Source organism: Crocodylus porosus, unplaced genomic scaffold, assembly GCF_001723895.1.
Source record: "Crocodylus porosus isolate Cpor-Errol unplaced genomic scaffold, CroPor_comp1, whole genome shotgun sequence".
Lineage (NCBI taxonomy): Eukaryota > Metazoa > Chordata > Crocodylia > Crocodylidae > Crocodylus > Crocodylus porosus.
This window is the reverse complement of record NW_017728886.1, coordinates 13,388,428-13,403,709: the sequence shown is the minus strand read 5'-3', so window position 1 is coordinate 13,403,709 and position 15,282 is coordinate 13,388,428. Positions and strand designations below refer to the sequence as shown.

Sequence of the window (15,282 nt, the reverse complement as noted above, 5' to 3'; positions counted from 1 at the left end):
GGTGACTGTCTATAAACTCACTAGGGGGGACCAGAAGGGTTTAGGGGAGACACTGTTTCCCCGAGCACCCCCTGGCATGACAAGGAATAATGGACACAAGTTATTAGAGAGTAGATTTAGATTAGACATCTGCACAGTTAGGGTGGCTAGGAGCTGGAACCGACTTCCTAGGGAAGTGGTGCTGGCTCCTACCCTGGGGATCGTTAAGAAGAGGCTTGATACCTACCTGGCTGGACTCATTTGAGTCCAGTCTTTTTCTCCCGCCCAGGCGGGGGGGTCGGGCTTAAAGATCTACAAGGTCCCTTCCGACCCGACTTCTATGATTCTATGATAAATCTGCTTTCCTTCAATTTGTAGCCATTGTTTCTAGTAACCCCGAGAGGCACTCTGGTAAACAGAGTATCCCCTATTCCCTGCTGATACCTGCAATGAGTTTCTGGACAGCCACAAGATCACCTCTCAGCCTTCTCTTGTGGAGGCTGAATAGATTCAGTCTGTCTTCATAGGATCTTACCTCCAGGCTCTCAACCATACGAGTAGCCTTCCTCTTAACCCTTTCCAGGTTATCCACATTCCTCTTGAAGTACGGCGCCCAAAACTGGACGCGGTACTCCAGTTGCGGCCTTACCAATGCCGCATAGAGGGGAAGTATCACCTCCCTAGACCTGCTCATGATGCACCTGCTAATGCAAGAAAGAGTGTGGTTAGTTTTACTGATAATCTCAACACATTGGTGACTTATGTTCATTTTTGGATCGACTATGACTCCGAGATCCCTTTCCATTGCTAAAATGGAAAATGGTACTTCCCAGTCTATTGGTGTATTGGTGATTTTTCCTCCCCAGGTGCAGCACTTTTCAGTTATCTTTGTTAAATTGCATCCTATTCTGATTCACCCCCTTCCCCAGTCTGTCCAAATCTGTCTGAATTAGCTCCCTACCCTCTAGCGTGTTTGGACATGGAAGCATGATCAGGCCCCCAAGCCACCCATTGGAAGGGCACGAAACATTTTGACTTTCTGAAAACTGAGATCAATATCTGAGTATTTATATCAGAAAGTAGGATCTGCATATTAGGTCTAATGCTGCTTGGGTGGTGGCTGCAAGCTTCATTGCTGCTGTGGCACTTGGTGTAAAAACTTGCTGTTTAAATGTTAAATCCAAGGGAATAAAACAAGCACCAGCCATCCCACCCCAGGGGCGGCATGATGGCTCCCAGACCCTCCCTGGTAAGCCAACGGCCTTCTTCCAATCCCCTGCTGGGTGCATGTTCTACAAATTAGAGCACAGTTGTGCCTTCCCCTTTAAGAAATGCAAAATATACAGTGTGATTCTCTCTCCTTGCTCACATAGAAGTTCTGAAGTTATGCACCACTCTTCATCACATCATCCAAGCTGTATCGCCACCCACCCTAGCCCCCTGGATTTTCTCAATATATGTGTGTGTGTGTGGTGTGTGCGTGTGTGTACACACACACAAAAGGGTGTATATATATATATGTGTGTATATATCTGTGTACACACACACACACACAAAGGCCAGATCACTCAATGCAAGATTACACATTCCCATTAAACATATTCTGGGAATGAATTCACAATGCGCCAATTCCAGTTTCATATCATCTAACTTTATCTACTGGGACAAAAAAGCACCAGATTGAAAAACCTGCCAAGATCTATACAATGCATTTTACAACGTATCTATACAAGGCATTTTATAATACCAAACACAGCAATTAGTTCAATTCTCTTCACTGCAGTACTCCCCTGCTTTCTTAACACTGACACTATGAAAAAACCTGTTAAGAGTCTGACACTACTTAATGCCTCCTGGCAACTATGTTCCTTTCATAATTTTGGCTTCACATTGGATGCTTCTGATTTCAAATATTTCCATTCATCCAGCAGGGTGGTTCTATGACAGAACTAACAAAGGGAAAAAGCTAACGCTGAGTATCCGATGTAATCTGCATTGGGTATAAGAGGTGAGGAAGGATTATACGAGTGTTGAATTATCTGGATTCCTAAACTGTTAATTTTGCGAGTTTCTAATGTGTTCCACATATGAAACAACTTCTTCCGCACTTTGTTTTGTAACAGAATCAAGCTGTGAGATGAGCAGTTTGGAGATCTAAAATACCTATAGGGAGAACACAGCTTTTTTGGAAACTGGATGTGATATTTTCAGCTAGATACAATTAAAAGGCATTTTTAATGTCAGTTCCTTTTTATTATATTCACCTACAAAGTGTATTTAAAACAACTGCTTGAGGACATCTAGACAGCGGTATACTTTCAGCAGGAAGCATGGCTTGTGTCAATCTCATAGTCAGGTGTTGAGGATATTTCTCCTGGGACATGGGAGATGTGGGGTTGAACTCTCCCACAGTCTGAGCAGGGCATTACACTGAGGTCCCCTGCAGCCAGGCAGAGAGCTTTCACTACTAGTTTACTATATAGAAAGGAGAGACCAAGAGGTCCCCGTTTGGATGGAGCCATAAAGTCCTCCCCGCCTGAATATTTGTATAAAGATTCATTTTTTCACTGATAATTATAACTATTTTGTGTTTGTATTTTCCTGTTACATATAAAAACAGCAGCGTAAAATAATGAAAAAACAAATTTGGGGTCAGATTATACTCTCCTCATGTTTGGTGGCACTTTACTCAAAAAATAGTCCTGCTAACTTCAACAGGGTTTCTTACATGGTAAGGCACTAAAAGAACTGACAATCAAACCCTTTAAAAACACATCATGTAGCAGCCCTGTCACCTGGACATTGTGTGTTTAAGCCTTGAACTTAGAAAGATGTATACACGTGTTTAACTCTTTCCATGGGAGTCTCCATACAAGACTCATGTTTATCAGAAGTTGATGTCCCATTGGAATTGTCTTCCTCTTGTGTCCTTCCACCACAAGTATTTGTTTTCCCCCATTCAGACCACAGCAGATATTCATGCTGCAGTTCCTGTCATACTTTCTGATTTTGCAAATCCTGCTAAACACCTACTCCTGCAAACACCGAAGTCAGAGGCCTCAGTGGTGTCGACAGGTCTAAAGCACTGGCTAGATGAGCACTTCACTAGATAAGGGCTGTAAAATAGCCCTGTTGATATCAGTGAGACTAGTCAGGCAAAAATGTAGATACTTTTTAATTACACTCTGGGTGCATCTACATGAGACTAATTGTGCAGTAGCCTGATAATACTATGCAGTAGTGCATCGCAGCATGGACTGTGCTAATACGCTATTGCACAGTATTATTAGGCTACTGCACAGGAGCATCACTAAAAAGGTGTTCACTGGTGCTACTGCACAGTAACTCCAGTTACTGTGCATTTATTTAGGACTTGGTTATATAAGAACTAAATTAAATGTGCAGTAACCATTGCACATGAACTAACACGTAGATGCATCCTCTGACTGTTATCCATGTTTGGACACTCTGTATAGGTATAATAATGTAGAGAAAGGAGTATAATGAATTCTAAATGTATAAGCTTTAGCTGAAGAGTTGCACATACAATATGCTACAATAAAAAGCAAAGCATATCTCAACTGTATTTTTTAACAATTTTTGTAATGGTTTAAAATGTGTTTAAGTGCGACTAATTGGCAATTTGATGGCCGGGAACCACAAATTTATGTTAACTTACTAGCTATTAGCTGTATAGTCTACTGGTTATGATCTGGGGAATTTATCTGCACAATTTATGAGTTCTGATTAATATTATGAGACCTTTATTTTTAAACTGTTGCATTACTGAATAGCTCTGTCCAGGTGCGTCTGCCAGGGAGTAGTAGACCTGGATCAGGGACCAGGGTCACTCCAAAAATCATGAAGTTTGGTGGCAGCAGTGGAAACAGCTAGAGACAAGGGGCTAACTGAGGCCAAGGCCAGAGAGCATGCTGGCCAAGTTTATCTGCCACAGGCTGCATTTTGGAGCAGTAAAAAGTTTCTAGAAACAAGATAAAGTGAGAAAAGTCTCATAGGGGAAGACAGAAAGATATACAGGAAGGTTTGGGCATGAGGGGACATTGTTGAGTCTGCTTTTGTTGCATCTGTGGGAGGCTGGAATAGCTACAGGACCAATCAAGGTCAGAAAAGATGCACTATGAATTACTTCCTTTCCTGAACAGAGATTTCCAAGGGCAGCATAAGCTAAGAGAAGGGGCACTTTGCTAAGGAGGCTTGTTTTCCAGTGATCTATAATCCCTGGTGCTATAACCTTTAACTGAAAACACCGATTTGTCTAGAAGCCCAGTAAAAGCCTTTGGAAAAGCTGAACTGCAAACTGGAAGGCTCACAACTTCAGTCTTACTGTGTGAACAGGGAGTGTGTTTCAATTAGGATGGGGATGGATGAGTCGGCATTAGCACCTGGACTCTGGCTTCCAGCTCTCAAGGTGAAAGAGAGGGTCTGCCCCAAGAAGTGTGCTGAGAGACCCCACGGGCAGTTCCTGGACTCTGATTGGACTCAAGAGGCTTAAAGCATCAGAGGACTCAGCTGCTGCCAGCAAAAGGGAAAGAGGCCAACAGCCAGATGCTGTCGTATCTACAGCCCAATCAAAGACCGAACACTGGGTCCTGCAAGATGAAACATGCACTGTGCGATTCTCTAGGGAAGTTAAATCCTCCTGCTTCCAGACGACATCTCTTGTATACAACATGTAGCACTCTGGATGCGGCAGCCGAAAGCCAGACCACTGCACAGGATTGTTGCGGAGGAACCGTTTGTCACGTCACGTATTACTTTGCAGAATTCCAAATGGCTGCATTTTTTAAATTAAGACATCGAACAATTGCTTACCCAAAAGGTATTTTGCTGAGGACATAATATGCCGTATACGAATGCTGATACACCTGCAAAATGGGAGAGGGGAAAAAAAAGACACACAACAAGAAGATTAGTAACGTCACCTGGGTTAATGGGGCTCTCATTAATGCAAAATCTAGCATTTATGGCAAGAGGACTGTACAAAATAATGTTTCGTAATCCAGAGCGGGAGAGAACAATTTATTAATTCACCTAATGCTGTTGTGTGCTCTTTTCATCTCACACCCTATTAAAGTGTTTGCCAAATCGTATATATCCAGATGCTCTGTGTTGTTGCCATGGAAACCGGGTCTTTGATTAAACTAGGGGCACATACTCCCTGCAATTGCTAAATATAGAACAATCATTAATGAGGACACCTTGGTCAGCTGGAGACAGCTTACCTGGTTGTAGCTAGGCACAACAGAGATAAAATACATATTCACTGGTTTACTCCTGCATAAAGCAAGCAGAGAATAGGACTCACAGATATCCCCGAGTGTAGTGGCACCTTCACAGATATCAAATGGAAGCTTTCTGACTTTGGGCTTAATGCTGACTTAAAGCTGGCTTGGTCTAGCAAGCTGTGAGCATATTCAACTTGCCTGAACTTCTCTTAGAGAAGAGGGAGGATTTTCCATCTCCCATGATTAGGCCCTATCATACAGGAAAGTTTATTACTTGCTTTAAAATGAAAAAGAGGAGGCAAGGTCAACAGTTTAAAACACTGGGCTGGTCTTCACAAGTCACCTGAATTCTTGAGGGGATTTTGGATTGCTCAAGAGGAGCAAGGGTTCATTACCTCCTACTTTACACACCCACAGTTTCCAGTTCTGTGCCATGATTTTAACTTAAAGCACTTTACAAAGTGAGCATTCTCCAACACACAAATCTCCATGCCTGTTTCCTAAGGTATCTAGATTCCACCATCATTCATAAAGCAATCAAGCTCTACAATATATGGTGAGAAAGGAGCTTCTTCAATACTAGGCCTGTATGCCCATTTTATTTGTGCCTGTTATCAGATGCAATCCGGTGGGAGGAAGAGGCCTTTCTTCCAAAGAAGAACCTGATTAGTGATATACACCTTGATGGTGACCATGATGCAGATCATCACTCCTTAACCAAGCTTGCACGACTGTGATTTCAAAGTCAGTGCCACAGAATACACGGTTGTAGGACAGAACCAAGTGAAAATTGCTTGTAGCAACTTTTTCTCTTCCCTTTCTTTCTTTGTCCTAATCCATCTTTTATTCACGATACAGAATTAATTGACTGGCCAAAGGTGAGGACAGTTGAACAAATTACACCAAGCAGAAAGGAGGGCTGGGGCTTATTGCATGCCAGCTGCTCCACAGTAACTGTTTTATCTACTCTATCCTGTAATAAGTGGAATCTAAACTGCAGTAATTTAGAAATTGCTTCATTCAGGGATTAGTTTTAGCTGTGCCAGGTTAGCTTCCACTAAGTGTGATGGAGTAGAGCATGTATTACCCCTTTTAAGTTGGTTAAAGTTAAAAATCTGTTTTCACAAAAGTCAGATAGTTTAGGACAAGAGTGTAGGATTTTAGTTAAATAAATTACACAGCAAATACCGCTACTAAGAAAGGATCTTACAATTGTCACTGACATTTAAGCCACTCTGCTGGGGATGAAGAAGCTAAAAATATGAGTTACTACAACTTCAGCTAAAAGAGCTCATGTAATGTGAATGTAATGTGTATAACAGCAGGATAAATGAGGGGCAGTCTGCAAAGCTGTCCTGACTGGTCATCTGGACTACAGTTCCCGCAAAGCTCCAGGGCTAGGGACAGACTTTCAAAAAGCCTGAGACTGAATTCATTCAGTCTTTGCAGGTTAGTCTAACCTGGGTAGGCTGAATCAGTTTTTAACTGTACAGACTTCCCAGAAATGCAGACACATTCCTACAGTGGCTCAGGCTAGAAGTTGGGGGGGGTGCTAGACTAGCCTTCCCTTCCCTTCCATAGTGCTGAGCTGAGGGGGGCATAGCCAGGCAGGACACTCTGATTAGGGAGGGGTTCCCCCCTCCTGATCAGCCCAGCAGGCAGTTGATAACAGTGTTTATCACCCCTTAATTCAGTGCTTATCAGCCAATTAAGAAAACAACAGAGGGACATTACCATCTAGCTGCTGATTTCGCCTTTGTCCCGTCTGCCAACAGCATGGACATAGCCAGCATGTGGTCTGCTAGCCAATACTGAGAAGTGTTGTAGGGCAGAGGGGATGGGGGATCCTTACTTAGCAGGGAGTGGTGAGGGGAGGAGGGAGCAGGGAGAAAGCAGGCAGTCACCTGCAGTCTCTGCAGCCAGGGAGCAGAGGGGAGGGGCCAGCCCTGTGGTGGAGCAGAGCCCTGCCCAGCCCAGGGAGCATGCCGAGATGCTGGGGGTGTCTGGTTTATCTTAAACCATCAAGGGGTTTGGGATAGACATTGCATAAACCAGTTTGACCCAAATCAGTTAAGTCTGATATTACATTGAACCATGTTGATCTCAAACCAGCTTCTGATCAGTTAAACCAGTTTATGGGTAATATATGTCCCTAAAACAGGGGCTTGGGGGCAAGGGTAAAAAGGAAGAGGAAGCTTGAGACTGGAGTAAGGGGAAGAGAGCAGCATGCACTGGAACCTGGTCAGCCCCGTGCAGAGGAACTCGCAGTGGAGCTGGAGACCTCACCGGCTCTGTCAGCCAGGGCTGTGGCCTGAAGGAGCTGGATTCAGACTTGGGGTAGCTGCAGGTTGTTGTTTAAGCCCTTTAAGGACTAAAGGCTGGTATGGGGACATGTCCAGAGGTGGGGGGAATTAAGGTGCTGAGTGGATGTTACCACAGTGTTAATGTTTCTTTGCCTTTTCCTGTTCCCTCCTTTTGGCCTGTTGACTTGTGACCATAACCCCTATGATTGTTCTGTATAAAAATGGAAACTCCCTCCTGCTTCTTGTGCCAGTTTCTAATGTTGGCACACCAGCTTCTATACCTGAGGGCTTTAAGAAACTTAAATTCTCTGCAGAGTGGGAAGACAGAGGAAAACACAATATACGCTGACTTGTGGGTAAGTAGATGCTCCCTTTCTGTGATTGCAAAACCCAAAACTTGAAGCTTTGCATTGGTTCATGAGAACCAGTGAAAAAAGCAGGAGGTACACTGCAGGTACACTTTTTCTATCTCACAAATGCTGGGAATCTCCTACTGGACCAATATCTTGTCTTTAGCAGGCAGCAATACTGCACCTTCTGGCTCTCTCTAATTCACTCATTCCTTCCCAAAGAGAAGCTCCTCCAGGGAATATCACAAGGTAACATCCTATTTCTTTGCATTAGGATTTTGTGTCTCTGGCTTGACAGACATGTAAAATCACATGCAACTTAGACCACTCCTTTGTGAATACACATCTGAGAAGGCTCAGGAGCATGATTGATTCCAGTTCAGGGTGGCATTTATTTATGCCCTCCAGACCCACTTGTTTCACATTCCCTCTGGACCCACTTGTTTCACATGGTATCACACAAATTCATGTTGCTTTCCCACTCTACTCCATATGACCCCTTTTCACTAAGGAGACAGAGACCTTTTTAAAAGTCTAAACTGTAAAACTTGGCAAGCTGTAGTGTAGATCAGAAAGCAGATATGGACTGAGGGTTTTTTGTAACTTTAGTGAAATTTTAAAGCTGCCACGATTCTTCAAAGAGAAGGAAGGGGAATAGCAAATCCTGAATACAAAACAAGTGGACACCAAGTGGAATCATACAATACACAATATTGGCACAGCTTGGCTAGAAAGCTTTTCTACAAAGTCCTGTATGATTTTGGGTGCGAAGTCAAACCAAATGGCTTTCAAAGTAACTCCTTTCTTACTTGTCTTAACGCTACTATACCAGGGGTGGGAAAAATAGGGCCCATGGGGGGACTTTGTCTGGCCCACGGTGGGTCCCTCAGTCCCACCTGGCCCAGGCACCACCCAGCTGTGGTGCATCCTACCACCCCCTGGGCACGCAGCACAGCTGGGGCAGCTCCATGGCTGGATGCCTTTCTAGGAAGCCCGGGGAGTGGCGGCTCCTCCTGGCTGCCACTGTCACTGGCCCCAGCCCTGTGATACTGGTGGGGATATGCGTGGCTTCAACCCACCCTGCACCTCCTCCAGACTCACCCACCCAGGCTGAGCAGCAGCAGTAGCAGCAGCCAGGCAGAAACCGCTGCTTAGCATGGGGGAAAAGTGACCTCGCCCCCTCACTGCTGCCGGGCCCTTCTTGTAGATAGCGGACCAGAAAAGAGAAGGCAGAAACTGAACTCAGGCTAGCCCCGCGAATCAAGAACAACAAAAAGTCCTTCTTCAGGTATGTGGGAAGTTGGAGGAAAAACAAAGGTAACGTTGGACCCCTGCTAAATCAATTGGGGCAGCTGATGTCTGACAATCAGGAAAAAGCCAAATCTCCTAAACTATTACTTTGCATTGGTCTTCCACTCGTCCAAACGTGTCACCCTGTCAGCTAGGATGCAAAACATCCAGGGAATGGGAGATGGGCCCACAAAATCAGTATCATACTTATAGGCTCAGCAGTGCTCTGCTCGCTAGCACCATGACTGAAAAAGAACTGGGGGGTCTCGACTGACCAGAAGGTGAACATGAGCCACCAATGTGATGCCGTAGCTAGGAAAGCAAACCAAACTCTGGCATGCATCCACTAATGCATCTCAAGCAAAACCAAGGATGTCATCCTCCTGCTGTATTAGGCTTTAGTGAGGCCAAGCTGGAGTACTGTGTCCAGTTCTTGGGTCCCCCAGTTCAGGAGGGACATGGGTAGGCTTGAGAGAGTCCAGAGAAGAGTGACCCACATCATCAAAGGCCAAGAGAGCAAGCCTTATGAGGAGAGGCTGAAGGCCATGGGACTTTGCAGCCTGTGGAAGAGAAGGCTCAGGGGGGACTTGGTGACAGCCTATAAGTATATAAGGGGGGGTGTACCAGGATATGGGAGAACAGTTGTTCACCAGGGCTCCCCAAGTGATAACTAGGTCTAATGGCCACAAACTTCTGGAAGGCCGATTTAGACTGGACATAAGGAAAAACTTCTTTACAGTTTGAGTGTCCAGGGTCAGGAACAGATCCCCACAGAGGTGGTGCAAGCACCTACTCTGGACTCATTAAAAGGCATTTGGATGCATATCTTGCTGGGATCATTTGACCTCAGCAGACTTCCTGCCTATGACAGGGGAGCTAGACTCGATCTCGCAAAGTCCTTTCCAGTCCCTAATGTCTATGAAAGCTATGAAACCCCATACCCACCCACCCACACTCCAGATCTACCCACAAGCCCCATACTCACCCACCCATACCCCATCAATATACAAGATTAAGACATCATTTTTAGCTATTATGCAATCACCTCTATACACATGATGAAAACAAAGAGAAATCAGGACAAATATATATTTATTTAAAAATAATTAAAATAGGTAATTGTGGATGTTTGATTTTTAGCATATAGTTTGGTTTTTTCCTGGTTCCAAGATAGCAAACCCCCTTCCGAAAAGGAGTACTTCTGCCGGCAAGATGAGGGACTTCTGGCGGCAAAGGTCAGGGCTAGAGGGCAGAGCTTCCAGTCCCAAAATGGTGACCCCAGGGCAGGGCACCCGGCAAGGGGCAGGCTGTGGCTACCTGTGAAAAGACTGGCAATGCATCTTCGGAGGAGAAGTGCGGTCTGTGCCAAGGCTTATCTGGGAGTGCAGTGACAACACTGAGGAGGGAGCTCCCAGCATGCACAAGACCTAATTTACCATGATGCCAGCTGTGTTGGATTGGACCCTCCCAGAGCCCCGGGGCTACTTCTGACCAGGAGCTTTCCCTGAGAGGTGAGAGTTAGGAGAGTAGAGGTCATTGGCAGGATGGCAACTCTGGTTAAGAGTAGAAGACATTGTTCCCCAGGAATGGGGCTTGGAGACGGGGATGTCTGAGGGCTCAGAGGAGCTCGGAGAAGGCTGCTGCTAGTCAGACATGGCACCAGTGAGAGTTAAAAGCCCAGAAGTAAAGCCTGAATTAGCAGGGAAGTTTTTTTTATCTTCTGGGTGTTGTTTGAAGTGCAGATTTCAAGACTGTTTAGCCCCAGAGGGTATTGCTTCACATTAATTAAGGCAATTGGTGTAGTCCCTGATGGAAGCCTAGCTGGAAGAAGAGAGGCTGTGGCTTAAAGGAACCACACGTGTGAGATGTCGTTAGTAGAAACCTGGAGTTTGTTCTGAGTGGGATTTTTCTTATATCAAGATGAGTCAAGGAGTCCCTTCCAGATGGCCAGGTTCTGGATCTTAAGCCCAGAAAGAGAGTAAGAACTAAGAGAACAAAGAGATACTACTGGGGCAAGCTAACAGATCATAAAAACAAACCTAAGGCTGAGTTTGTGGACACTTTAAACCTGGTTTCCCACATCAGAGATAATTAACTTAGAGGGAAATGGCAAGTAGCCTTAGTCAGAGAGACAGTGCTCAAGTTGACCCCCCTTCTCCCCCACAGATGTCCAGAATTATATCTTTTACCATGGTAACGCCTGGTTGGCGTAAAGGCTGGGGTGAAAAGGGAGGTTGGAGCCCCACTTGAAGTATACCAGGCACCCTGACAAGACTCACCAAGTTAACACCGCTTCCCGGAAGAACAATCCATCACGTCATGTGTAACATCCCATGCTGCTTGCTATCACGTTTTGCTCTTATTGGTCTTTTGGGTTCCACCGTCTCCTTTATGGTTGACAACTTGTCATCCTAGGGGTTCTCTCCTGCCGTGTCTTGTTGGTATATGTTTACTATCAGGAGGACGTTCTTAATTCCTGCCTCTCCTGGTTCCCTCCTTCAATCTTCCCATCCGTTTTCCCGTTTGGGGGCTTCACGTTCCCTACACCCCACCTTATGCCAACTACAGATGTTAATTCCAGACCGTGACTAAGACAATCCGCTTATCATGGTAAAGGTTTTTGTTTGGCCTTTTTAGGTTCAAAAAGTCCAGCTCAGATGGTGTGCTGTCCAGGTTTGGGCCATATATTAACTGGCCTGTAAATTTACCCATTCCAGATGTGCTCCTTTCTCTCTCTGGTTCAGGTGCACAGTAACCCAAGGTTCCTTCTCTCTCTTTCTTCAGGTTTGTCGCTGTCCCATTCCCAGCTGGCTGTATTCGGGATCCAGGGCTCCATTCCAAGTAAGTACCCAGGCCCTGCTGGGCTTGTATTATCTCACAGATTTCATAGACATTAGGGATGGAAGGGACCTCAGAAGATCATTGAATCCAGTCCCCTGCCCAAAGGGCAGGAAGTCAGCTGGGGTCATAGGATCCCAGCAAGATAAGCATCCAAATTTCTCTTGAAGGTGTTCAATGTAGGTGCTTGAACCACCTCCGATAGCAGGCTATTCCAGACCTTGGGGGCTCAGACAGTAAAGGAATTCTTCCTTATGTCCAGCCTGAAACGGTCTTGTGGGAGTTTATGACCGTTCAACCTCGTCATCCCTTGTGGATGATACTGGTGGTCACCTCTGATAAACTTATAGGGGGCCATCAGATCACCCCTGAGCCTGCGTTTTTCCAAGCTAAAGAGCCCCATAGCTCTCAGCCTGTCACTGTAAGGGCTGTTTTCCTGACCTCTGATCATGCACGTGGCTCTTCTCTGGACTCTCAAGTTTCTCCACATCCTTTTTGAATTGTGGGGCCCAAAACTGGACACAGTACTCCAGCTGTGACCTCACGAAGGCTGAGTACAAGAGGAGAATAATGTCCTGGGATTTTCTTGAGAAGCATCTCTGGATGCAAGCCAGCATTTTATTCGCTTTATTAGCATGCCTCCTTTTGGGGCTGCCACCACATGCCTTTGATGGGGCTACCAATAGCACCAGGCCGCTTTGGGACTTCCAGAGGACTCACTTCCAGACCTCTCCAATCTCTGTCTGGTGGGGTTTTTATCCCCACTCCAGGGGGCTGGCTGGCAAATCGGCATCGGCACGCTGCCATAAAGTGGCTCCATGCCAGTGCTAGTGCTGGCCCTGGCTCTCCCATGTCCTCTTGTGGCTCCTCCTCTTTTATATTTGCCACAGCATTTTTTCTCAGTGTAGCCCCTTTCTTGCTGCACTTCCAGTCTCCGGTGGCGTCCCACTGACTCCATGTCTCTCATGGTTCTCCTCCCTCCAGTAAGTTTCTATTCATGATGATGTCCCTGCCACATCATGGCAGGCGAGGATTGCGGGGGAAATCAGAGTCCAACAGGCTGGGGCCAAGGCATTCCTGAGAACCACACACAGGTGTATGTTATCAGGATGTTGTGGGCCACATCCTTACATGATAGCCCTGAGGCACTACCCTTGCGGCCCTTGACAGCTCACCAAAATTCGTTAAGCAGCCCTCCAGCTGAAATAATTGCTTGCCCCTGTACTATACCCACATGTTTCAGCTTCAAAAAGTATTGGCAGCATTCAATCCTATTCCAAAGCCTCTATGATGGGGAAAATTGGGGAGTACTTAGGTGAGCACTGACAGTGTCTGGCCTGAGAGAAAGGGAGGGAAATTTTGGCCAAGGTGTCTGTAAATGTTTCCTGGGGCAAGAGAATTAGGGGGACCACAGTGACAACAGTCAACAGTAGCTGAAGTAAAGAGTTCTTCAGTGAAAAGAGGAACACTGGAAAAGCAAACTAGACAGAAATTTGCTCAGGGGTGGGAAGACTCCAGAGTTTTAGAAGTCTGCAGCTCAGTGTCAGATAGTTTCTCCTCCTCTGAGGACTGCTTTATCACCTGAGCATCAGTTGTCACCTATCATTGTCTGAGACCCCAGCTTATAGAGATAAATTCATTTTTCATTACAAAGGAGAGCAAACTCTTTCTTTGTGTATTCTGACTAAAAACACAGTGTGTTAGGTGTAACTGTGGCATGCTGTCTTCTGAGGGGTCTTAACCTACAAAACTCACTCCTAGGAACAACCCTTGCTCACATGAGCTGCCCCACGGAAACTCTGAAGTTGAAAATTCTGGTTATAGGGGCAAAGGTTGTGGTATCAAGTCCTCGCTCTGCTACTTTATCCATCGTTCTCAAGAAACCGTGAGCCTCAAAGGCTCTGCTCACTTCCACTGTAACAAAAATGCTTATATAAAGCAGAGATAGACACAGGCCTAAAATAGAGAGGGGACAATAATGACACAATTTAATACCTCTGTGCAATTTGAAATAACTTCATCTCTCTTTGGTATGCAAATCAGGCAAAAATTATTCTGAAGTAGAGAAATAGCTAGAGCTGTCTGATATCTCACCAGAAATTTCTGTGGACTTCAAATAGAATTTGGAACAATTTTCTAATTTACCAGAAGAAGCATCCCCTACAAGAAAAACACAGGACAGAGAAACCAATACAACCCTTGATCAAGGGCTAGGCTTTGAGGCCAGCCACCTCCTAAAAATTATGTTCTACTTGCTCTAGTGATATGTTCCAATAAAATCATAGTAGAAAAAATTCTGATGATAACTAGCAGGCCTTCATTACAGCATGGATGGGAAGGGCCATGCATATGATCAGCTCATTTCTGTATCTGGGTGACTAGACACAAGTTCGTAATCCTTTGACTTGGAGGGACAACATGGTTTTATAAAATGAGTAAAAAAACCTGACAATGATTCAGAGTTATAATCCCAGGTGTGCCTAAAACTTGCTATTTGGTAACTCATAAATCACTTAACCTCTCTGCATCTTACGTTCTTAACCAATTAAAATGTTCTCTGTCTACCTCTCACCGAAGGGTGCACCAATAAAGATTTTTTGGGCTGATACCAACGGCCAATTATTAATGAGTCATATCAGTCAATACCTAACCAATTTCTGATATGCAAGCCTGGCAGTTTGGAGAGCAGTGTCCAGCTGGTAAATCTGTTGGGTGGGGGGGAGGGAAAGGTGTATGGGAGAGGGCAGATTGAGGCCCCTAAAGTGAGGGAGGGAGTGGGACTGGGGCAGGCACTACCCCTCTGAGGCAGGGTGCGGGACCAATCCGCAAATGGCTCATCTGGGGGGTGCAGACAGCTCCCACCACAGTGCGCACCCCTGACAGAGGCCCCCAGATCTGTGCATAGGGTAAGGGCAGGCTGCCACTGCAGATTGGAGCCAGGGTGGCACCAGGCTCTTCCAGGCAGGGAGGCTGAGCTGGGATTGCACTCAGGGTGGGAAACAGTGGTGCTGGGAGGGGGTTCAGTGGGGCTATAGAGAATTTTGGGGTGGCTGTAGCCTCCTCATAGCCCTGTTCCCAGTGCCACCACCGCCTGCCCTGAGCGCAGCCCCAGCGCAACCCCCCATGCCAGGAAGGGCCAGGTGTGGCCCCAACCTGCAGCAGGCAGCCCACCCTTGCCCCACCCACAGATCTGAGGGGTACATACCCCCAAGCCTCCTCCTGGGGTGCATACAGTGGCAGAAGCCATCTCCCCATGCCCCCTGGATGAGGTGCTTG

General features: G+C 45.9%; 1 protein-coding gene across 4 annotated transcripts in view; it reads right to left on the bottom strand.

The window, feature by feature from the left end:
• DPP6 (dipeptidyl peptidase like 6) overlaps positions 1–15,282 on the bottom strand; it is a 731,733-nt gene that overhangs the window by 177,445 nt on the left and 539,006 nt on the right. For all 4 annotated transcript variants that reach the window (XM_019530500.1, XM_019530482.1, XM_019530507.1 and 1 more), the window contains exon 6: positions 4,813–4,865. In XM_019530500.1, the coding sequence (XP_019386045.1) occupies positions 4,813–4,865 (53 nt within the window). The remainder of the gene's footprint in view (positions 1–4,812; positions 4,866–15,282) is intronic.